The sequence below is a fragment of the Megalops cyprinoides genome, chromosome 6 (genome assembly GCF_013368585.1).
Source record: "Megalops cyprinoides isolate fMegCyp1 chromosome 6, fMegCyp1.pri, whole genome shotgun sequence".
NCBI lineage: Eukaryota > Metazoa > Chordata > Actinopteri > Elopiformes > Megalopidae > Megalops > Megalops cyprinoides.
In genome coordinates this window covers 3,377,704-3,403,903 of record NC_050588.1, presented here as the reverse complement: position 1 = coordinate 3,403,903, position 26,200 = coordinate 3,377,704, and the positions used below count along the sequence as shown (strand labels likewise).

Genomic DNA, 26,200 nt, shown 5'->3' with positions numbered 1-26,200 from the left:
CAACATTTCATTCTGTTTTGTTCGGCTTTGTACTTGTACTTTGGAAGTTGCTCTGCGTGTAAATGTAAGATGGGTCATGGCTTATCAGAGATAAGTTAGCTCTGATTGACTGTAGTGCTTGTGTTTACCAGGGTCATCCAAGGAGTGCCAGCCCCAGCCCACCTGCACAGAGTGCTTGAGGAGCCCAGGCTGTGCTTGGTGCAAACAGAAGGTGAGTCTTCCATGTCTTCGCAATTAATTTCCACCCTGGCTAAAATTTGCCTGAAGTTGTAAAGCGGTTAAATCTTTCAGGCTCTTACCCTGATGGTATATAATGCAAACAAAAAATGTAACTCTTTTTGAATACTAAAAATCCATCAAACATTAAGGGAATTATAGCAAAGAAGGTTATTTGGTTGCAGATATATTTTTGCCAATAAATGTTTGCGTTTCGTATTAAGGTATGTTTTAAAACAATTTGCATAACATATAAAAATTATCAGAATTATTCTTATGTAATTATTACAGCAGCCATGTCATCCCATGTCAGCAACAATACCATTTTGTGGCTTGCTCTTGCCTAGAGGCAGTGGCTATTCTAGACTTTTTTGACTGGGGTGGCCCAAGTGGAGCACTGATTCATTCAAGGGTGGCATGAGGATAACGCAACATCCACAATAACAGAAATAGGCACATAACGAATATTCATAATGCCCCCCATACACTAAAAGCACTGCAAGATGTGAAATTAGCACAAATACAATGCAGGAGCTAAACCATAAATCATAAACTAACCATATGAACACCATATTCAGAGGATGAAACTGCAAAGAAGGACAAACACCATATTTTCACGTCATCTTTTAAGAAATTCATATAAATACAAATCAACAAATATATACAAATATAAATACAAATCAGCAAACACATGCAAACTAAATAATGAAAAGATCCTATTCCTACAAGGCATTTTTTTACAATAATCATTTACATTTAACTAGCTAGCTGCCTGGTGAGCTTTGTATTTCATTATCAAGCTAGCTGATGTTAGCTAGTTAGCTAGATAACGTTAGCTAGCTACCTAGCTAGATTAGCTAGCTAGCAACAGCAATACTGTTGTAAACTAACTCACATACTAACAACCAATTACACACATAGAATGGCTGTTTCTTGGCTATATCAAAACGTGTACTTAAATTTTTGAAATCAGTCACTCCCGACTCCCGCGCTGATTTCAACCACCGTCAAGAAAAGTCCCGCCATCGACCTAGTGGATGACCAATAATAGACTAGGATTTTTGGGTGGCCCCCAGGTTGGCCAATCAAATCTGCAGGGTGGCCCATGCACCTCGAAGCCCCCCCCCAGCCCTGCCTCTGCGTAGAGGTTGAGGTGTCTACGTCACACTGGTGTCAGAGTGAAATTCCCCATTCATTTTAGGCATAGACATTTTTTAAAAAACACTTTTAAAGTACTTCTATTTCCGGATTATATATTATATTATATTATAATATATTATATTATATTATAAACGAATCCGAACTTGAGTAAAGATGGATAGTGTGCGAAGCCCATTGTAGTTTTCCATAAGGAATTTACTTCTGACACCAGCGAAGAACCAGTGATGACGTAGCCACCTCGGTACTCTATGGGCTTTAATTCGTACTTGGATGGGAGACCTTCTGGAAAAGAACAGGTTGCTGCTAGAAGTGATGTTTATTAGGGGGCAGTCTTCCCTCAGGTTGTAACAGGAGACCAATAGTGCAGTAAGAATCAGAATCAGAATCAGAATAGACTTAATGTCATTGCACGGTGGGGTACAACAAAATTGCGGGTGACACTGTGCTGTAGTAGATGGCTTCTTTCAGATGAGAGAGTAAACTGAGGTCCTGACCCTCTGTGGTCATTAAAGATCCTGTAGGACTTCATGCATAAAGTAGGGGGTTCTCTTGTGTAATGGCAACATTCCTACTCAGGTTCTGTCAATCTGGATGTTTAATAATACACCAGTGTTATTAGCTGAATGATCACCTCCCTCTCCATGTCAGTTGATCTGTGATGAGTGTTCTGTTGCAAAATGCCTGCTACACATTAGAGGTGGTTGAGGCAAGTCTTGGTCTCATATATACTATATATATATATATATATATATATATATATATATGGTACATTCTAGAATTCACGTCTCACAGATTTATTTTTCCAAAAAAAAACTTTATTGAATCAGTTTTGAATAATAATACTAATTATATTAAACTTTCATTAATAATAATGCTTGATGTATAGTTTAGGTGCAATTTATACATAAATTATTAACTAAATGACTCCCACCCCACACATTATTGACTGTCTTTGGCTCCTGATTCATACATTCAACTTGAATTAACATGAAATAATTAAGTCTAATTTTCAGTTTTTTGTGCTTACTCTGTTAACAGTTATAAAATAAATTCCACAGAATATCAATATTCTGTATAATATGTAATTTCAGTAATAAAAAATAGTATTTTATGTTTGTTCTGGTCAACTCTGTTACCTCTGTTATAAAACCGCATAAAAATATGCAAAGAGTTGTATTAAAAGCATGTGAGCTGCACCCAGTGATGTGTCTTCCCCTGGCGGGAAACATCTGGAAGGCAGTGAGGTATGTCATGCTTCTTCCCTCATTATTCTGTACAAAATGTTGAGAATACACCAACAGTAGATTAATTATTTGTCAACTCTGTTATTGTGATAGTCCAGTGAATCTCTCATTCAATTTTTAAAAAACAATAATATGATGAAAATCCATGAAATTCTGTTTTTAGACATTCCATGTGGTATCTGGTTTGAGGTTAGCACATGGAGTTAAGGCACAAAGTGGTGGAAAATGTCAACTCTGTTACTGTGAACTCTATTAATGGTTTAAACAGTTTTTTTCTGCTTAATTGCCAGTTGACAGGTACAGAGTACACCTATAAAAAAAATCATCCAGCAATAAGCTTAAATCTCTCCCTGGGGTCCTGTAAATTTTGCTAAAGGGTAATATATGGAGCAGGCCAGGCACACTAGACACAACAGTGCTACCAACAGTATGTAACTGTTGATGAAACATTGATGAAACCTACAGGGACAGGATAGACTGCAGTCCTGTATGGGGTTCTTTACACATTCTCATACCCAATAATCTATACACAAACACGATAGTAATTTCCAAGGCCAGAAAACTTGTAATGAGTAGGTCTACAGCAAACAATATAGACACAATGTTAATCCCTTAAATCATTACATCTGATCAAATATCAAGCACATTGCAATGCTCAGATCTAAAACCTTTGCCTGCAACACTAAACAGTCTCTCGGCAGGCACATAAGATGCTGGTATGGTCAGATACTTGAGAGCTAGCTTTGTCAGGTGGGGAAAGTTCTTTTCTTGCCCTTTCCAAAAAAGTCAAGAGACCTTGGACACTCAAGGACACATGGCATGGTTGCATTAAATATGCTTAAACTTCATCAGAGGCATCTTTGATGGCCACACTCCAGCGTGTTCCATTGGAGTGGTCAACCATGTATTTGAAGCATTTCACCTGCAGATTGTGTTTTATTTCTTAAAATATTATTAGTTAATTAATTAGTTATTAATCACTGCTCACTTCAGACCGTCATCATTGCCCATATCATCACCCAGGCTTGAGGGGGGGATTATTGATTGTACTGAATGTATATAACAGTATAGTACATATATAACACTACAAGATAGTGAACCAATGCCTTTTCCTGATATCCCAATGTTATATGTTCCTATGTTTTCCAGGACTCTTTCAACCACCTTTTCGTGGGAATAATTTGTCAGTTTTTTATAACTAGACATGGGTTTTCGTTTTTTTTTTTTTTGTTTTGTTTTGTTTTTGATTATTCCCTCTGGAAAATACATTACGTTACATGTTCGGCACTTTGTGACAGTTTTGCATGGGAAAAGTATGGTTTAACAAATACACTTCAATCAATTAATAAAACTATATGCAATGAGAAGCTGTTGACATCTCTGTTACCAAAGACACTAACTAACACCAAGTTATTTTGTTTCATTATAACTGCTAAATACTGTACTTTACATGCAATGTCACTGTTCAGGTAGCCCAGCTGTGCTTAACATTTAAATAAAAGGAGAAATGACTTAAAATGTTTATTCCATTAACTAGAAAATGCCAATTCCAGCCCCAGTATGCAATGTGAACAATTCTAATTCAGTTCTAATTAAGTTCAAATTTTTAAATGTCTTACTCTGATTCAGTTCCAATTCCATTGCTTGAAGATTGTTGATATTCCAATTCATGACAAACTCTCCACATCATGAGTGAATTTATGAATTGTCCCATGAACTTCAGTTTAAATCTGAATTGGCCCCAGCCCTGGCTGGCCAGTGGCTCTGCTTGCTGAAGCACTTTTGAGCCCATGTGTAGATGTTTGATGTGTTTCTGGCCACACTACTAAGATCATTGTTCAATACCTTATTAGCATCAAGCACCCATTGTGATGGTTGGGTTTAGCTGTTGTGTTTGGGCATTCTTTCCTTCAAGGGGAACTGAAGGGTTTTGTTCATGCATTTTAGTCTATGTGTTGCCAAGGCAGCAAGTGAGAACATGTGAATGTGTCACTCAAAATGTGCCACGATGATAACCTATGATGGTAATCAGAAATCATCTCTCAAGCAGACATTTCCAGCATTAGTCACATGACATTCTGTTGCAGAACTGATTAATCAATCAGTATACAGGATTCTAGCACTCTCTTTTATCACATCTGACATGAGTGCACCATTTTAAAGCTGAATGCTACTATGCAACCCAACTGCATAATTGACTGCTGCAGCTTGTCAGTAAGCACATTATAATTACAGTTATAATTAAGTTTTTGTTTATAGTTGAAGCTTGACTGATTTGAATTGCCATAGCTTATTACTCTCCAGATTAGCTCCTGATTGAAACTTAGCCTCTGGAGCTGTCAATGAAGCACAGCACCAAAAGGAAGTATGAGCTGTTGGTGAAACAGAAAGGAAGAACATCAATCACAATGTGTGAAGCTGCATTTCCACACTTAAGAGGGAACTCAGATGAGTATATTGTAGGTCTTCCTGATGCCTGGGGAACCAAATGAGCGAAGATGTGCTACAGCAAAAGCTCTTAAGGAAAAGGATTGTAAAGAGGAGCATGTGATTGACCCCAAGCCCCATAAGGACCCCATGAAAGACAACAACCTCCGAAATGACCCACACAATGTTGTACAGCTGCGACCACAAAACCTCCATCTCAAGTTGCGGATCGGTAAGGACTGCCGCTTCCACATTGAATCTTTGTGTTGAAACTCTTTATCTTTGAATGAAAAGGTAGTTGGAGTTCATGCTTTTAGCAATTCATGAATTTTCATAATGTGGAGAGAACTGACATTAAGGCTATTCACATCAGAATATCTTGAGTGAAAATAGAATTGCAGTCTGCACTGTAATATAGGCACAGTATGACAAGTCATCAACTTCATATGCAATCTGTTGAAACACCATCAACATTGAACATCTTCAATAAGTATGTGATACTTAATTTTGTGTATTAATTCTTGTTCATGTGCCTAATTATTTTATGATCTTTTTACAATGGAAAGTAACCCTACTTCTGTGGGAAGTTATTTGTCCCTGATTCAGATGCAAATTTCCCATTCCTTCTTCATGTCAGGTGTCCCCCAGACCTTTGAAGTGATGTTCAAACGGGCAGAGGGCTACCCCATTGACCTGTATTACCTGATGGACTTGTCTTATTCCATGAAAGACGATCTGGAGAAAATAAAGAATCTGGGACAGGAGATTCTCAGCAACCTAACGCGTGTTACAAACTCAGTTAGGATTGGTGAGTACAGAAGTCAGATTTGACAGTGATCATGACATTCAGATTTACTCATACAGCAGAATTATGAGGTCATAATGCAAGCAGGGGTACCTGATTTGAAATTGGTGAGATATTGATGAACAGTATCAAGTGCAGATGTCTATTCTGGAGTGATAACTGTGAGATCATGCTTTCTGTGAAAGTCATTGGTCTCCTGGTTTATCTTTGTTCTACTTATCTTATTGCCTCTTGGCCAAACTCTACTCTTCTACCCCTGCAGGCTTTGGCTCCTTTGTGGACAAGGAAGCCATGCCATACGTCAGTCAAGTAAAGGCCAAGCTGGCTAACCCCTGCCCCAGCCGCCTGGACACCTGCCAACCTGCCTTCAGCTTCAAGAATGTGCTACCCCTCACAAGTGATGCCGCAGAGTTTAAAGATCGCGTCAGCAACCAGAAGATCTCAGGCAACCTGGACTCCCCAGAGGGTGGCTTTGACGCTATGATGCAGGCAGCTGTGTGTCAGGTGGGGATGAACAGAGCTTTCCCAGTAGGCAGGGCTTTCCATCATGTTTGCCATCTCAGTAATGTACAGTAGTACTGTCAAGGTCTCTAGTTTGCTCATTTTGAAGGGACATCAGGAGAATTACGCACATCCTCCCACTAATATGGGTGGGCACAGTAGCACCAAAATTCCAAACTGGGCACCACTTTCGTTCGTTGTATCATGATTTGGCTGGCTAAGTAGCTAGCTTATTTTAGGGACAGGCTGATGTTGAAACCTGCGAGGCATTTCTGCCTGTCGCACTTCCGCCAGTGCCTGGATACCAGCTGCAGGGTCTTCAGCTGGGAGCCATCCCTCATTGATGTTTCACCACTTTAACACCACGACATCTCAGGATGGTGGGGCAGCGGTCAGGGACGTCTCCCTGCTGCTCCCTGCAACTGGACTTAAATGGTCGCTAAGTGGCTTCTCGGTTCCCCCAGCTCTTGTCTCTTCTTCGCACCCAGAGCCAAAAACTTCCTTTTTCTGCTTCTTTGGAGATCTTTTAGGACTTTCTTGACTTTCGCTGACATGAAGCTAATGTCTCTCAGGAAGCGCTTGGTTGAGAGGCTCACAAAGCCACGGCAGCCAACTTCTACTGGGTAGGTTGTTTCTCTCCAGCTTTTCTCTCTGCGCTCTGCCACTAGGTCCGCATACCACAACTTTTCTTAGCTATGTTTTAACACGTTAGCACAAACCACCAGTAAGTAAGCTAGATAGCAGCACTAACCTTCCTGTATCTAGCTATATGACTTGGTATGTACTGTGCTAGGTGCTATGTACTGTAGCCAGCAATGACGGCATACCCCTAAGACATTAGAGCTTATAGTGGGGTTCTGTCCTTCCCAACCTAGAGATGAAAGTGATAAGGAAGTGCCACACACATCCCTTATAAAGTGAACATGTTCAACATGCTTTGGACTAAATAATGGCTCCAGTGGCTAATACATTGCCAGTACTGAAAAAGATACCTTAACTAGCCTAACATTGAATATTACTGTAACATCGTCCTTTGTTCTGAAAGATGAGTTATTGGCTGGTTCCGAAAGAACCCGATAGACAAGCAGTGGTTAATGCACATCAACAGCCATGTGGCCAAGGTGACACTGCTTCAACATTAAATGAAGTGCACTTGTAAATCTAAAATAAAATATCACTAGCATACATGAATGAGGCATATGTAGCCAGATATGATTCCACACATTTGTTCAAGTGTGAGTCTAGAGCTTATTTTAAAAGTCTGATCATAGCAAATTTTGCTAATTACTCATGTCAGAGCTAGAGAGGGACAGTTGAAGACTTAACTTAGATCTTAAATAAATAACTACATGACCACATTTATGTATTTATTTATTCTTCACATTTATTTATTTCATTTTTTATTTATGCATTTGTTCTCAACATGTATTTATTTTTCAGCTAGCCAGCTTTTATCCTTCATAGCTCTGCCCCTGGAGTTGCTTTTCTGTTGTTGTGTACATTTGCTGTCAAACCTTTTGGCTGCTATTCATTAATTGTGTCTGGAATCTTACTATTTGTATTTGTGGTTTGGAAATTAAGCTCCATCTTATAATGCTCCTATTTGGAAATTTAGAAAATGTCAATAGTCTGTAGTTGATCCTGTGTGTGAATTAAAATGTAATATAGAAATGTAGCGATCGGTTAGGAATGCTGGTAGAAAATAAAAACATCCATATTGTATCAATGACTTGAACACTTCACTGAATCTATGCAGGTTGTTTCTGATTAGAGACCATGACTTACATCTGTCTAATCTTTATCCTATGTTGCAAGTGCAGGAATGCTAGCAGTTAGCATTCACTGAAAAAATACAGGAGATGGGGCGCAGGCATGTTTGAGAACCAATGTTCTGTATTATACAGTGTGTTGAAATTTTAAAATACTCCTCAGCCTTAAATGTGAAGATCAAAGGCAAAAAAAAAAAACTGAAAACAGTTGCCCGCTAATCTTATCACTTAAGCTCTTTTCCACACAGAATGGCTTGGACCCTGCATTTGATGTGATTTAAAAAAATTGAGCGTCTGAATCAGTCAAAGGCAGATGTACAGTCTTTGGAGAACAACCCACTAATTGTTATTATTATTTACAACATATTGATTATTGTTATTACTGCATTCGTATTGTTATAGCAACAATTTATTAATGAATAAAGTGTGGTTAAATTTCACATCTTTGCCATTTTAAATGTAGTTGAACAACTTAATTACAGCTTACAATGGAGCCACAGATGGTTGCTGATGATTGTCATGGGTTGACCTCTGCAGGAATATATTGGCTGGAACAATGACACACGCATCCTAGTTTACACCTCTGATGACACCTTCCACATGGCTGGAGATGGCAGGCTGGCTGGAATCTACCAGCCTAACGATGGGAAATGTCACCTTAACAGCGAAGGGTATTATGAACAAGGCACCACATATGTAAGTAAGACACTGATGCTCATTCATTCCTCCTTGTCCTGTGGTCCTTCTTAGTGCTCTCCTCTTCTACAGAATGGTTCAGGCTCTTGAAAGGCTGTTTTTTAAGCATTGCCCACCCCCTGTCTCAAGAGGCTGCTGATTTCCCTGCATGTTTCAGGACTACCCTTCTGTTGGCCATCTGTCTAAGGTTCTGTCAGCCAACAACATTCAGCTCATCTTTGCTGTCACAGAGAGGAGCATTCCCAGCTATCAGGTTAGCAGTATTGTGAGCTGAAGAGGTGTTAAGAATTTTCTGACTGGCTATGAATTTGACCTCTCCCTCCCCGTACCCGCCGTATCTCCCCAGGCACTGAGTAAGCTCATCCCCCAGTCAGTAGTGGGTGTACTGAAGGATGACTCCAGCAACGTGGTCCAACTCATCTCGGAGGCCTATGGGGTGAGTCCTGGGGTTCATCCTAAGCCCACACGTCTATTTATCCATCCGTCCACCCATCAGTCAAGACACTAATATCTGTTTGACATAGCACCCTTTACTCCATATCTATGTCACAGTCCTTAAAGGGGTTTTCCTCTTCAGTTGGCAGCAGTGTATGGAAATGGTTCAGTGGTCAGCCATTACATTCAAATTATATTCTATTCTATTCCTCTGCTGAAGAGTGTTTCAATACAATATATAGTGAGAACATGTTTTTACATTTAATTATTTGTGAAATCAATTTAAGATATAATTTATTTATTTCATGTCATTAAATTAGCATAATGATGTAAAATGGAATCAAGTCAACATTATCAGAATTCATGAAATTTCAATAAAGAAAGACATAAAAGGACTAAATGGAGTGAAATTTTCAAAAAAACAGTAAAAGTCATAAGTAAAAGTTAAGTTACATAAAAGTTATACCTGGCCTGTGGTGAGGGGTTTCATAATTTGTGTAAGAACATTGTGATCACATATTAGAAAATAAAGCCCCTGACCTTTTCTTAGTCTTACCTCAAGTTAGCTTTCACATCCCAAAGTACAATGTCTCATATATGTGACACATACCACGTTTGCTATATTGTGTATGATATGTGTATGTAGGTCTGTGTGAAATAGCGCAGTTTCTGCTGACATCAGCTGTCATATAGAAGCAGTGAGTTTATGTATTGAAGATGAGTTTAAATTAACAGTGTGAGCTTTCTAGTGTAAATATATTTATTACAATTACCAACAATGCCAGATGTAGACATTTCAATTGGACAGGCAGCATAGTCTCTCCTTCTACTCACTGATGACCCAAGGTGGTTATCTTACTGTTTATTTCTGTAGGAGATGCCATTATCTTGGGTGTTGTAGATAGTTTGAATTGACACATTATCTTTGAATAACTGCCTATTTCCTGAAGTAATGAAGTGCTTCACATATTATCCAGTTTGCCTCCTTGTGACAGCAGGCATAGTTGCCTGTCCACATTTCCACACTGCAGCTTCAATTTGCTAGTCAAACGTGGGTAACTATGGAGGTCAGTGTAGAGCAGAAAACATTTTCTTGTCTGATTGCAATGCAATTCAGAAGTCGGTTTTTCAAGATAATTGGTCATTTGCTGTAATACCACATGAAAATGGTTACAGATATTATTGAGCAGTGGTCAGCGGTGGGAAGCAACAGTCTTGGTAATCGTTAGCATTGCCGCTATAGCAGTGTATGAAGCATGAACACTGCATCCTCTTTAAGATGAGCTTTGTATTTGTGTAGTCTACTGTTAGTGATAATTCCTGCAAGAGGTGTAATTATCTACTGTCACCAATTACTTCGGGAGAGGGAGGTGGTGTAATGTGATGTTAGAAATCATTTCTGCATGGGGTATAATTTACTGATAGTGATCGTATCTGTGTAATCTACTGTTAATGTTCATTATGGGAGGGGGAGTAATGGCAGCCCCTGATGGTGGTGTGTTTCTGGACATCCACAGAATTTATCATCCACCATCTTACTGGAACACCAGCACGCTCCTCCAGAGCTGGAAATTTCCTACCAATCGCACTGCAGCATTGGAGTTCACTCCCAGTGGCGGAAGAGGGGCGAGTGCAGCAATGTCAAGATCAACCAGCAGGTTTGATAGCTCCTGCTGCGGGTAGAAGGGGGTGCAGCATGGCTAACAGAGCTGAAGGGAGGCACAGCTGTATTCTGTGTTCTGACCGGGAGTACAACTCATTATGTTTCACTTTCAATTCTCAGGTGAATTTCACTGTGAGTCTGAACATCTCCTCTTGCCTGGCGAAGTCTGAGACATTCGTCATCAAACCTCAAGGTATCAGCGAGGAGCTGAAGATCACAGTGGAGACACTATGCGATTGCAACTGCAAGGACCAGGAGGAGAGGTCGCCTCATTGCAATGCGAGTGGCACCCTCAGCTGCGGCATCTGCAGGCAGGTCTCCACATAATGCCCCAGCTGCCACTATTTTTTTTAAATGTGTAAATTAGGGTGTACATGATCCCACTTCTCACAGGAGGAATATATTATTGTATGTGTTCTATATGCATGAGACATTACCATGACAAGAGCAGTTGGTTTTTGTTCGATGTTTACTTTTTAACCCAATCATTTAATCATACTTTTTTTTGACATTTTTGGAAATGATAAATTAATTTTAAAAATTGTTTCTGCACAGTAAATATTTTTCTGCAGTGTAGTTTTGGGAAGTAGGTATAAATGTTTGCCCAGTGGGCTAGATATAATAGGTCTAAATTTACCATTACAGCAATTTGCAGTACCAAAAGCCATAAAAATGCCCCTCCAGGAAATGACATCCCTGCTGTAAATCAAAATGAGAATGTTGTGGGATTCATGCATGTTTTTGAGCGTTTAAATATTAAGAGCAAGATCATTTCAAGGACAATACTTTTGAAAAAAATGTGTCAACTTAGGCCAGTGAAAAAAGTCAATATAAAGAACATTGTGTTTTCATAAGCTTTGTGAAACAAGTGAACTGTGAAAACTGTGCACAGATGTAAAGAGATCACTGACCTGATCTTTACTTCACCAGCTTTCCCTCAGCTTTTGGATGAAATCCATCAACATGTTCATGTTCATTATAAATAATGATTTATTTAAAGATTTGTTAACACAGAGGAACATGAAAAGAAATCATTATTTAAATTTTTTGTAGTTTATTGCAGCAATCACGACTGTTGGGCAGGGAGATGCATGTCATGTGGTAATATGGCTGTGCTGTTGTGTGGCTTGTGTTCCCAGCTGTAACAGTGAAGCTTATTTCCTCCATGTACACACCACTCTATAGTAGTAAATTCTTTTGATTGATCATAGTTGATTTCTAATAGTTATAATGATTGTAACTTATTGTCATTTAAATGTAATAGTGCATTTTGACAGTTGGATATTATATTCTGCTTGAAAAGTACAGTAGTTGTATGTGTATAGGGCAGTGCTAATACTAGCAGCCTACTGAGTGTTAAGAGCAATGTTAGCATTTTGGTAGATGTGGATGTGGGCAATTTGTTACAGTTAACACTGCTGATATTATGTCGGTGTTTGTTTTGGCCAGCTGTGATGAGGGACATCTGGGGCAGAGGTGTGAGTGTGAAAAGCAGCTTGCTGGAGACACCATGCTGGCTGTGGAGGCACTGTGCTGGGAGACCAACACCTCCCAGCTGTGCAGCGGTCAAGGGAACTGTGAATGTGGGCACTGTGTATGCCGAGGCAACCACAGGGGCCAGTTCTGCGAGTGCGATGACACCAGCTGCCCTCGCTACAACAACGAGCTGTGTGCTGGTGAGGCAGGGGAGCTGCTGGAAAGGTTGGAGGGGTGGGGTTCGTGGGGTGCAGGTGTCGAATTGGAGACATCCGATCCGATTCTTGGCTCATAAAGTCTAATGTCTAAACACCCCACCACAGTACCATTGGCTACAAAGCATCTGATGTGAATGTAAATGATTATCCTTTTATTTCTTTTTTAAAACAAAGAAAGTATTGACAATCAGAGCTACCTAGAGGTATTTGACACACCAAGAATAACCTGACCCTTGAACTAATCTGGCTCATCACAAAGTGAATATTTGTTTCTGGTTAAGATCACATCAGATACCTCTGGGAAGCTCCCAATTATTAATCCTGAATTATATTACCTCAGTATAGTAAGTCAGAGTTTCATGGAAATTTCAGATCAAGATAAATAACTTAATTGAAGGATCACTAATTACAAAAAGAAAAGAGGAGGAAGGCAGAGTGTGACTTTCAAATGTTTTGTTAAAGAGTTACAAAACCTCAGTGATTTCCTCTCTGGCTGTAGTGGTCTTTTTCAGAAAACGCAAAGATTCCACTTTTTGGTAATTTTGACTGATATTATAGCCTTCTAGCTGTGAACTGAAGATTTGTGAGAACAACAAAACAAAGTTTGCACTAGTTACCTGTGAAAAGGCAGTCTTGCCTCCTTTCCATTTTGGTCTTTCTGGAGATAGCTCAAAAATTTGAAATTTTGAAATTTGAACTGTATCACATTTTCCAATACTACAATCATAAATATTAAAGCTACACTTCTTTCTACAGTACTATATGTAACATGATCTATTTGGTCAGATATTGTCTTCACTAGAAAATAAGGCTTGTCCTATTCTGTGCAATTTCTGTGTAACCCCATTTTAGCATCACCACAAATAAGTTGGAGGGAGTTAATGAAGTGATGATCAGTATGAAATGTGTACTGCTTTTTGCTCTCATTTTGGTTAATGTATATGTCATTTCTAATGTAATACAGTTACTGTCTGTTGTGCCATACCATTGCCATTTGCACCTGCCTCCATGTGTGAGGCCTGCTTTAGGTGAACTGGTATCATGATAGAGTGCCTCTCAGATTTGTCATCTCACAGTAAGGAAGGGTGTTCTTGATTTTGTCCCTGCAGGCAAAGGAACATGTAAGTGCGGCGTGTGTGAGTGTCACTCAAACTACACAGGCCAGGATTGTCAGTGCTCCAGCCTCACAGATGGGTGCGAGGCAAAATCCAGAAAGATCTGTAGTGGACATGGAGAGTGTAAATGTAACAAATGTAACTGTCACCCGGATTTCTATGGAGCACACTGTTCCATGATTAAGCCTAACTGCCAGAAATACCAGTGAGTATCACACCAACAGACAAAGACCAAAGCAGTAATGACCTTTGCCATTTTCTGTTCCAGCAGATGGCTTCACATTTGCTACTGTTTATTATGGAAGTAGAACATCTCTTACTAAACAAGAGAAAAGAGAAAATGTATTGGCCACATGTTTGTGATTGTCAGTGATGGAAGTGATCAAAGACTTTGATGTATAAGCAGGTTGAAGATGTTACAAATACATATTTGTATGTGTGTTTGTGCATCTGTGTGTGTCAAACGCATCTGTGTTTGTGAGTGCTTTACGTTGCAGTTCAAATCTGTGTATTTTATTACATTTAATGCATTATCATAAGTAGGGCTGGGTATTGGCACAGATGTCCCAGTTCGATTCGATTCCAATTAACAAGGTAATGATTCGATTCATTCTGATTCAATTCGATATCTTTTCGATAGGAATGAGATACGAAATACTATAGCAGCTTTCCATATTTGGAGAGATGTTTAGAAAGCTCTAAAGGGAACACAAATTTACAAATGCAGAGTCACTGAAAACAAATTGTGAAAATCACTAAAGAAAAGGCCAAAGGCTTGAACAGTCATGCGCCCCTTAACGTCCATTCGTTCAACGTCCGTAGTCCCATAAGGTTATAGTAAAGTTTAAAAATCCCGATCGCGGAATGGGACATAGCGGACGTGACCGGACGTAGCGCAGGCAACGCTTCCCGCAAATAACATGTGTATCTCATGTCTCATGGAAGAGAGATTGCGCTGCCAGGCGTATAATGGTACAGTACATACTATACCATATAATACATAGACATGTCTTGATAGTTATAATAAACGCCTATGCTAATGTCTTATGTATGTACTGTAGGCTAACCTACTGTACTTTCTATCGTTGTTTTAATGTGAACTTTGCATACTTACAATTAAAAAGTTTACCGTATAACATTATATGCTTCCACTCGTAGGCAGCAGCATCCAATCTCGTGCCTACTCCACATAGGTTTGCTAAGTACTGTATATAGTATGGTGTTCGCACAAAGTCCAAATCACATAACGTCCTATTTCACAGAACGTATCGTGGACGTTAAGCGACGCATGACTGTATACCAAAATCTTTTTATTTGGGGAACACATGGGTATAGTTCCTTGAAAACAAAACCAACCTGTATCATTGCCTACTTAGTAATGACACGAAGCAGCAATGTGTTTGCATTAGTTAACACAGGTGAAGCTGGTTTGTAAGGTAGCTACAATGACTGACAAAACTTGGCTGACTGCCAGTAGCAACTTTGCAATTGTGAACGTTTTCTTGCTAGCCTAATATGAACAACTAGCTGCTAGCTAGCTAGCTAGCAAACGAACATGAACAACTACGTTTCTCTTGAGTTGCGCTAAATTACATTGCATTCGTGAGCAAGTGCTGCTGTTCAGTTTAGCTAGCTATGTAGCTAGGTAGTGGTTGTGCACTGTATTAAAGTTAAAGCTAAAAAGCTGTGACTGTAGTGTAAATGTATATGAATATGTATACCAGGCATCTCCATTATTTCGGACACCCTTCTCCACGCATCATTTTTTTATTTATATCTCTGTACGTATCAAGAGACAAATTGTAGATTATGGGGGAAACCCGACACTGCCACAATAAGCTTCTCCTCCATGTTTGACTGGAACCAAATGTTGGATCATTAGTTTCAGTAACATGTGTCACGCTGCCTTCTCCGTGTCGCAGAACAGAACTCGAGTTTAGTCTATTTTAGCCCCACCTAGTTGCAAAGCCAAAGGTCACTTGTGTCTTGTCGCTGTAAATCGCCAACTCTCATTGAAAATGAATGGCGGCCGGTCGCTTTGTCTCTCTCCTGTGTCGTCCGTGTGACCGTAGGGTTAGCCATGGTGAACACTGAGAGGTCGCATCACAGTTTAAAAAATTGATGTAACAGGTTTTCCTGTATCGCAGGTCGTTAAACGTTAAAAGTTAAACGAGAGAGCAACATCTAATGATGGGGACTAGTAATTGCCTTTAATACGACAGTTAGGCTATGTCAGAGCCCGTCTATTTAATTTTCTGGCTATGTTTAACCATTTCGGAAATGAACCTACAAAACCGGAAAAAATGCATATTAGCCTAAAAGATCGATCCATAAATTTTACAGATCGATATCGAATCGGACGAATTTTAAAAAACCATTAACTGAAAAAACTATATTTTTGCACACCTCTAAAAAGCCTCTTTTTGCATCTTGATATTTTAATGTGTCTACATATAGAAGTGTTGATGGGTGAAATTGATTGTTTTTGCTTTGGTTATTGTTGTCAGTGCGTTTTATTAGAACGGTAGTTTATACTAGTTTAAAGCAGGGAATTTATTGGTTTCCTCTTAAATGGCGGTCTTGTTTCTCAGCTTTGCTGTATGAAGACTTAGTTGTTCAAGGGCAAGGGAGTCTGTCTAGGAGGCCACTGGGGCACAAAGGGAGGCCCTAAGTACATGTTGGTATTGTATTGGATGGGTGCGATCCTGTTGGGTATATTGTGTTGTTGATGCCTGTTGGGCCAGGTGAGAATTAGTGGCCTCAACCTTGTGTGTTTGACACTGGCTCTTCTTGTTACATTTATTCATTTGGCAGACGCTTTTATACAATGCAACTTGTGAGGTACGATACAACACAAGCGAAAAACCATATGGAGTTAACAATATTAGAAACACTGCATGACCAGGTTTCCAAGGTTGGCAAGGCAAGATGCAAACTAGCAGGTAAAGCTAACATGTGTGTTAACCATTAGATTACCTTTTTTATTATTTTAATTTATAGTTTAGTAGGGGACAGTTTGAGACATGAGAAGTTCCTTCAGGGGGTAGTGTTTCAGGTGCTCAGGTGAGAGCGGAAGAGCTGTGTCTTCAGATGTTTCTTGAAGACAGAGAGGGACTTAGCAGAATGGGTGAAGTGTGGAAGTTCATTCCACCGTCGGGGGTCAATGGCAGAGTCCTGTAAAGTAATTTAGGTCGCAATGGGACAGGACCACCAGGCACTGTTCGGTAGAAGAGTGTAGCAGTTAGGAGGGAAGTAAATGTAGTGCTAAATGTACTCACCTTGTACTTTTCTCTGGATGAGAGCATCTCATAAACAACAAACGTAAATGTAAAAGTATTATTAAATGTTTGCAAATTATAAAACTAGTAAGTGTTATACATTGTAAAATAAGTAACACATTTTTTAGCTCTTACTTGGCTCACTCTACTAAGCCTTGGTTTCCAAGTGCATTCTGAGCTCAAAGGCCTGGGTTCAAGACCATTATCAGGGGCCCACAGCAACAGAACAAATTTGCTTTGTTTCCATGGGGTAGGGGTGTGAGGAGTTTGTCAGCAGGGGTTTCCCATCTCCCTCCTCACAGACACCCTGTGAGCCACAGCTGCTCAGATGACATCAGCAGAGATGCAGCTATACTCCAATCAGCATTTGTTTACAAAATAGTCATTGCAGGTGTATGAGTGTATTGGCAGATTTGCCGTCCATTACTCTCCTGCCTGACTGCAGAGGTTGTGGCAGTGGGGTGCAAAAAGGGAAATGATATAAAAAGAAAACATTTTTTATTTGTGTGCTTAAACTGTGTCCACTGTGTGCTGATACCTTGAAGTTTGATGACAAATGTCTCAGGTTGTAATCCTGTCATATTTTAGGGCCTGTGTCCTGTGCGCAATAAATGGAAGCTGCAGTGAAGAATGTGACTCTGTAAAAGTTGAAAAATTACCTGACCTCAAAAATTACACCTGTCAACATCCCAAAGTCCATTTCAAAATCGATCTTGACACAAACAGCGACATCACGATCCTCTACACTGATCCCCCAGGTGAGCTTTCCAGCCATACTCTGAGACCACCCTCTACTAAATCACAATAATGTGTTGTTATTTTAGCTTCTCATGTTCTTACCTTTGTGTTTCCCTTAATTTAAATGTCCCATCTCTGCTTCATCTGGTGCAAAACTCTGCTGCCCTCCTAACAAGAATCAAGGGGATGTCTCATATCACCCTGACTGTGACATCTTTGCACTCGCTACTTGTTGCTTACAGAATTGAATTTAAGATTTTAAATTTAATATGTCAGCAAAATGCATTGCTCCTTGTTACATTGAAGAACTTGACTCTGCAAATAAGACCCTTCTGTCTACCACTGTCACCAGACTAAAAACAAAAAAGATTGGGCTTCCAAGTTAGGGCTCATACGTTCTGGAATGGTCTACCCAGAAACATTAGTGTCAGTGCTCCCGCCAACTAGCTGTTGTGTTTTTGATTTTCCCTGTCCATGTGCTTTTGTTTTCCTTGTGTTCTAGCCCTGCCCCGCTCTCCGCCCTGTCTCCGCCCACCTGATCATCTCCACCTGCCTGCCTGCACACCTGCTTCCCATCACTTCATCAGCCCAGCCCTATATCAACCCTGCTTGTCTCTGTCTTGTTTGCCAGATCGTTACAGTGTTCCCGCCTGTCTTGTTCCCGCCTGTCTTGTTCCCGCCTGTCTTGTTCCCGCCTGTCTTGTTCCCGCCTGTCTTGTTCCCGCCTGTCTCGTTCCCGCCTGTCTCGTTCCCGCCTGTCTCGTTCCCGCCTGTCTCGTTCCCGCCTGTCTCGTTCCCGCCTGTCTCGTTCCCTGATTTGCCTGATCTGCCTGCCTTCACGGTTTGACCCTGCCTGTTCCAGTCTTGATCCTTGTTTTGCCCTTGGACTGCCTGCCTGGTTATTTGACTCTGCCTGATTTCAATTGCCAGCTTGTTTGACGATTCTGCAAATAAACGCCAGGAATCAGAGCACTTGTGGTCCATGCCTGAGCCCTGACAATTAGAGCTGTTCATAGTTTTTTTTTGTTTTTGATTTTGTTTAACAATTGAGACTCATTTCTTCAGTTTGGCTTTTAACTAATTTGTAACCTGCTATGTGTTTCATTTATTCTTATTTTTGTTGCTTTTATTGTATCTTTTTTACCCTGTTTTATCATGGTTGTAGTTCATGTTTTAATCTTTTTTAGAAGGTACTTTGAAGAACACAGTTTCAGTAGCTATTAATGTAGTAGTAGTAGTAGTAGTCTTATTATAATCAGAATTGTGAATCTTGTGAATATGCAATCAGCAACAGCCCCATACCATTATGTCCTTTTAAAACATTTAATTGTGCAGACACAGGCCAATCTGTTACACTCTCCAGGGAATGCACAGGTTTGAAATTGATGACAGGGCTGTGCACCACCTCTCCTTTGATCTGAACTCACTGCTGAGGTGACTGAAGCAGTGTGATGTATGGAATGGTGGGTACAGAAATCAGCTTTAAAAGGTGGCAGGTTTGAATCCTGGCTTGTGACCTTGATCAAGGCATTTAACCTGTCAGTATTTGCTTGAGTGGATGTACAATAATGTATATAAATTGTCCTGTATGAGGATGTATAAAGTGTTAATAGCAGTCTCATAAGCTGTTGTAGCCCCCATGCTGCTGCTCTCTGCCTATCCTATGCACATTTTCCCTCAATATGTTTTCTCTATCTCCCCACTTCTTGTCTGCCCTTGTTTTCTGTCCTTTTGGCCCTGCAGGCCCTACTGACAAGACCCCGGTGATTGCTGGTAGTGCTGTATCTGGTATTGTGTTCATCGGCATCGCTGTGATTATTGTCTACCGCCTACTGCTGGAGATGTACTACCGCAGAGAGTACCACAACTTCATTAAGGAACAGAGCAATGCCAAATGGGATGAAGTAAGAAGGATGTAGGACTTACACTATGACATGCCTCTGTCTACACCTAGTGATATCCTTTGATTGCTGCGTTTTGTTTTATTTTTGTATTTTTTGTCGCTCATCCCTAGGAACCCATATCTCCTGCTTTTGTTGGTCTCTGTAGAGGAATTTAACTTGAGAGTATTCAACAATTTGTAGGCAAACAATCCATTGAATATTTAGGTATTAACAGAGCTGAAATACAATATTCATTCAACCCAACCTGTTTTCTCTGTTTGTTCCACAGACTCCAAATCCACTGTTTAAAGGTGCTACGACCACAGTCTACAACCCCATGCATGTTCAAGAATGAGACCCAGTCACCCGCTGCTGTCTGTTTTTAGATCTCTAACCATTGGGATAGTCATGTAAACATAATGGGGTGTATGCATAAAGGTTAATCACGATGAAACAGATGACTGAAATGCAGATGCTATTTTAATAAACATTTTTTAGTGGGAGAATGTCTGGCCATTTTGGTATTTGTCAAAGACAGTAACCCCAGCAAAAACATCATGATCTGCATGCAATTAAATCAGAAATAATTTATTTTTCATGAATAAAGTAAACAATGATCATCAAGTAATCAATTATCTGCTGTGCACTGAAGGTAATGTTACCTACTAAAGAAAGCTGTACTTGCGTTGAAATCAGATGTGTCATTTTTTAAATTTTTGCATTTAATATATTACATTTGAAAACAACAGAGGAAAGAAACTTCACAAGAGCTGTCAGTTTCTAGATTCATTCTTCTCAGTTGCTCGGTATGTAAAATGTATGAGTATAAATGCCCATAAAAGTGGCAATAAAGCAAAAAAGTGACTTTGTTTCAGTTTTTGTCCCACTATGACAGTGCTAATAGTAAAAAGTAATTAAATATTTTTATAAATATGAAAAGCATACTATATGTGTCAGGGCTCCGCCCCCTTAAGCCGCGGTGTTTTTGTTTTTCCCCGTACCTGTGCTTTTGTTTCCCTTGTGTTCCAGCCCCGCCCCGCTCCCTGCCTGGTCTACGCCCACCTGATCTCATTACCTGCACCTGCCTGCCTGCTCATCTGCATCCCATTGCCTCGTTACCCCAGCCCTATATCTTCCCTGCGTGTCTCTGTCTTGTTGCTAGTTCATTTCAGTGATTTTTCCCTGTCTCGTCCTCGCATTAATTCCCGTGATTTGTTTGCTGTCGCCGTTCCTGCCTGATTCCTGACTTCGTTTTCTGCCTGCCGATTCGGATCTGTTTGACGCCATTCGCCTGCCTGGTTCCTGACTCTGCCCGCCCCGACTACCTATTCTGGATCTGCCCCCGGACTGCTTCCCCGTGTTTTCGAACCCTGCCTGTCCCTGTACTACGAACTGCCTACCGATTCCGATTATACGCTTGGATCCGTGTACCCTGTGGTCCGCGTTTGTGTCCCGATCTCCGATCCTGACAATATGTTCCATTTTAAAGTTTTGTCAGGATGAGTTGACAGTGATAAATAACTGACATGTGCTTTAATTTAGGTTGATGTGGTCTAAGATTTTTTTTAAAAGGTAAAGTGTATATACCTTATATCTATTTTTGGTGTAACTGTATCAGTTATTAGTGTATTTCGCCTCTGAGCATTTATTGATGCGATAGTTCAACCAGGTTTTGAAATTAATGCATTATATTTTACCTTGTATCCATTTCCAGGATACACTTTTTGAGCAGCTTTGTATCTGTGGAAGTTGGTTTGGATAAGAGCATATGTTAAATGAGAAAAATGTAAAATGTGTTAAGTATATGGGTGAGGAGTCAATGCAGCCTATGATTAGGCTATCGTTACTTTGCTATGTCACCTACAGTCAAAACTCTCCGCACTGCACCTACCAGCTTTAGCACTGACTAGCCAAAAGCAATGGGAACAAATGTTTGTACCATTGTCGGAGTTGCAGCCCAGGCTAGGGGCAACCCATTTAACTTCAAACTAATTTAAATAATTGTATGGGTAAGAGATTGAAGGGAACTGAATTGTGTGGAGAACATTTAAGGCATATGCAGATGCAGCCTTATGCTAAAATTGTTTAAATTTGTTTTTTCCCTCATCAATCTACACTCAATACCCCATAATGACAAAATGAAAACAGGATTTTAGAAATGTTTGCAAATTTATTTTGCAAAATAAAGTGACTGGGAGACTGGTCAGGGTTGAAAGCTGGGGTTGAAAGGGAAAGCTGAACAGAGCAAAGTACAGAGATATCCTTACTTAAAATCTGCTCCAGGGCACTCAGGACCTCAGCCTGGGCCAAAGGTGGACCTTCCAAATGGACAATGACCCTAAGTACCCAGCCAAGACAACGCAGGAGTGACTTAGGGACAACTCTGTGCATGTCCTTGAGTGGCCCAGCCAGAGCCCGGACTTGAACCCAATTGAACATCTCTGTAGAGACCTGAAAATGGCTGTCCACCAACTGTCCCCATCCAACCTGACAGAGTTTGAGAACATCTGCAGAGAAGAATGGCAGAAAATCCCTAAATCCAGGTGTGTAAAGCTTCTCACATCATATCCAAGAAGACTCGAAGCTGTGATCACTGCCAAAGGTGTGTAAGGAAAAACAAGGTGCAATTTCGATTATCGTAGAAAAGGCTTCTTTATTTACAGGAATGGCAGTTGTCAGAAATACATGAAAACGCACTCTGGGTTCAGCGGAGTCAATCTGAACCCTGAGCACTCAGTGAAAGCATTCTTTATACTGATACAGAGCTTTGATCAGGATCAACAATAATTAGCATACAGGTGGTGAAATACAGGAGGTCTGGTAATTAGATTATCTTCCCTAACAAGAACAGTTCTCAATCACCTATCACCAGTTTCTTTAACAGTATCAGTTGCTGCAATGGCTAGCTGCGGCCAAAGTGACAATTGAAGTCTGTGAGCAGAACTGTGGTTACAATAAGGCCATCTAGACAAATGAATACAGGTATTTGCATACCTTAAGTGAAAGGATCTGTGTTATCTTATGCTGCACTGAGTGAGCTGGTTTAGGGATCTGGACCAAAATCTTACAGGTGCTTCAACTAAATAAGGGTCTGAATACTAATGTCAATGTGATATTTCAGTTTTTTATTTTTAATAAATAAAAATTTCTAAAATCCTGTTGTCACTTTGTCATTATGGGGTATTGAGTGTAGATTGATGAGGGAAAAAATGAATTTAAACAATTTTAGCACAAGGCTGCATCATCACAAAATGTGAAAAAAGTGAATGGGTCTGAATACTTTCTGAATGCACATTATATATACATGTATGTATATATATATATGTATATATATTGCAGGCACCATATACAGTAATTCTAACACAGATATCACAGTTCTCCCAAGTGTGTTCTCCCATGGCAAATGACTAACACTTTCTCAGTGCATGTAGATGAACTTCAGTTGATCAGTCAACCAGCTTTTATTTTTGAAATTGGCATAAAGAGCTAAAAATGTAATATAGGGCACTTACTGTACTAGATGGAATTACTAAATATAAAACCCAGGAACAACTGAGAAAAAAATGGGAAAAGATGTTCAAGAGACTCCTGGAAAGCAATGGAACTTTTAACATTGGGGTAACATGAAAAGCTCATTTTCTTGTGGTGTTATTTATGTACTGTTTGAGTATGTATTCTCCTTGTTAAGTGTATGTTTGAGTGAACATTTGTTTAGGAAGGTGTCATGTGTCCTTGAGGATCCTGATTCCTTGAATTTTTGCAAACAAGAGAAGGATATCAGTCAGCTAATACTATCTGGCCATTCCAGTGTTGTGTGCACCTGTTGAGAGACTGTTTAGTGTAGCAGGCCTGAGCATTGCAATTTGTTTGATGTTATGTTTGAAGAGCTGATATTTACCATGCAGTGGCGGTTCTAGCTTGTATGGTGCCCTGGGCGAACCCCCCCTTCAGCCCCCCCAGGCCAAAAAAATGCACCATTCTGCAGTAACTTTGGAACAACACAAATAAGTAATCATAACATTTAAAACTATATAAATATAAATATATACACAAAAATAAGACTCATAAATATATAAAAGAAGTAACAAAGACAAATAGAAACAAACTGCAGTATATGTAAGGGGTGTAGACTGCGTTGTGTGTTTTAAATAGATGTTATGTGGGTCAGCGAGTGAGCGAGTTTCGAAGCTGCGTTCTTACTGCTTACTACCAACCCATTATAGCCAGCGTCGTTGGCAGTTGAGCTAAAGGCAAATTTCCCCTAGCTTGTCGACAACAACGCTAGTTAACCAGGTCTCAGGAAGTGACGTAACTGCTCGGCTACCTGCTACCTAAGGCTTTACGCAGGGCTCACACAAGCTACTCACTTCAGGTCTGCCACATATATAAATACAAATAAAAAAGAGAATCGAATTATTACATTATTACCCTATTGCTAAATATACATGTCATTATGCACAATTCATCATAGGAACCAAATGAACCATACAACCTTGGCTAATTCTAGGCATAAGACACCCAAAAAGACTCAATATATCACAAAAGATACAAAATATCAGCATAATATAGACGTCTTTTAAGTTAGCCTTGTTAGTACAGCATTGGAAATTCCCCTGGAAATTGCATGGATGTGTGCTATTGCTTGTTGTTGTATGACAGAAGCAGGGTGTATGATCGCGCAACCTGACATGAGTAAGTTGATACTGCGCCCTTAAAATAACATTAAACAATGCGCCACTGACTTCCGACCAGGTTTTTCTTGGTCAATGGCACTTGGTCAGCGGCGCATTTTCACTGCTGTCAAAATAGCGTCTTATAGACCATGCGCTTGACCACACCTCTTTTTTTAATGACCACGTCTAAGGCCGCGCATGTTCACCTGCTATTTTGACGGCGTGAGCGCATGACGCGAAAACTGACAATGCGCTGCCTGTAAGCTAGCAAAGACAACTGCGCCGCCGCGCCAGCCGCCATGCACCGGGTTTAAGATAGGGCCCCATGTGTCTATCGGAAGCCCATAGCAGCGGAACAAATTGGCTGTTTCGCCGTAGGATATACGGGAGGGGTTGGCCAGTTGCTTTGTTCACTCCGTCGCTCAACGGCGACCCCTGTTGGTCAACTGGGCTCCCAGATATCTTCCTTCTTAAATCTGCGCAAAAAGTGAATTCCCTCGACTCAAGTCCGCACAAGTTAAGCATGGAGACTGCAGTGTGTAGGCTAAACAAGCAGTGTTTGTATGGCGTCAGATTTTTCCCGGACATGTCCTCGTTTTGGGACGTAAAACACGCGTCTCTAAACAAGGACATGTCCTTGTTTGGGGGCGGAAACCAAGGGAAGCACTGGCCCTCTTATGATTGGTCACTTTCATCGCAATCACACCCACACGACCTTCTTGTGTCCAGGGGGGCTGCTGAACAGGGATTCTTCATGGGATATAGCCAAGGCAGAACAGGTCAAGAAGGGATAGTTATTTTTATACATAGATTAGGTATGCGTGGCCTCTGCAATATTGGAGGGCAACCGAAGCAGGATTGATATTCTTTAATCATTTTTATATACTAGATATGTGTGGGCTTGGAGATAATAGTGTACAGCTAAGGCGGGGTAATTATTTTTATAATCATGGCCGGATCTAGAGGTGGGCAGGGGTGGGCATTGCCCACCCAAATTTTCTGGCCAGAAGCATGTGTAGGCTATACCTGTCAGAGTAGTTACGCTCGTTTGGAATCCTGTAGACGAATCACTTTTTCCCTGAAGACGAATTAGCTGGAGGGCTGTGCATTATTCCCTTCCCCATTATTTCACTTCAGGGTGGTTAACAGCCCCTTGGCCCTGTAGGGCCGCATCACACCACCCTGTCGTGGTTTATTTCCATAGAACTGCACCGCCAGTCGTGCTTTATTCCTTACTTAGAAAGTGTCTGGTTATAATTCCAAGGTGTGAATAGTGTCAAAGAATTATAGAGATTATTGCCTAATGTTAGCTTTCTGAGCTAGTCTGCTTTCAATTTAAATAATTTCTTACCTGGCTAAATTACGTGGAGGACTTCTGATATCCTGCATAGTTACAGTCGAACAGCCAAGCAGCGATTTCTGCTTCCTATTAAACAACTTTCCGCTAATGCAGCGGCGGCTGCTCCAGAATCAGAGGCACTGGGTCCGACGCCTTTGCATGAAGTGCCGCGTTCAAGTAGTGCATTTTCCGTGCCCACTCCGTATTGACACATGATGTTCATAGTTCATGTATATATAGTTAGCTAATTACAAATTTTATGCGTACGCCACCTCGAGACCATGCACAGAGGTACGCATGTTTTGCCGGGAAGTATCTTTTCATGAATACCGTTTTATGTGTAGAAAAGTTCTCAGCACGATTTTAGTGCGTACGCACCGTTGATACATGTGGCCCCATACGACTTTTAGACAGGAGAGTTTTGAAAAGAGTATTATGGCAAAAAAAAAAAAAAAAAGTAGGTGAATATGCTACGTGAGGTGTGGACAATATTTAGATTTTAATGATAATGACATGTATATTATTTTTAAAAGGTAATTTTAAAGTAGTTATTTTCAAAGCAT

The 26,200-nt window shown here is 40.3% G+C and overlaps 1 protein-coding gene across 1 annotated transcript in view; it reads left to right on the top strand.

Annotated features, from left to right (window-relative positions):
- LOC118778803 (integrin beta-7-like) overlaps nt 1-20,264 on the top strand; it is a 29,461-nt gene extending 9,197 nt beyond the window's left edge. Inside the window, exons 3-16 of the mRNA XM_036530527.1 lie at nt 132-211; nt 5,085-5,280; nt 5,686-5,856; nt 6,116-6,357; nt 8,661-8,819; nt 8,977-9,072; nt 9,166-9,255; nt 10,772-10,912; nt 11,038-11,228; nt 12,367-12,593; nt 13,721-13,931; nt 17,593-17,762; nt 19,486-19,646; nt 19,915-20,264. Coding sequence (XP_036386420.1) covers nt 132-211; nt 5,085-5,280; nt 5,686-5,856; nt 6,116-6,357; nt 8,661-8,819; nt 8,977-9,072; nt 9,166-9,255; nt 10,772-10,912; nt 11,038-11,228; nt 12,367-12,593; nt 13,721-13,931; nt 17,593-17,762; nt 19,486-19,646; nt 19,915-19,980 — 2,201 coding nt within the window. The 3' untranslated portion in view covers nt 19,981-20,264. The remainder of the gene's footprint in view (nt 1-131; nt 212-5,084; nt 5,281-5,685; nt 5,857-6,115; nt 6,358-8,660; nt 8,820-8,976; nt 9,073-9,165; nt 9,256-10,771; nt 10,913-11,037; nt 11,229-12,366; nt 12,594-13,720; nt 13,932-17,592; nt 17,763-19,485; nt 19,647-19,914) is intronic.
- The last annotated feature ends 5,936 nt before the right edge of the window (nt 20,265-26,200 follow it).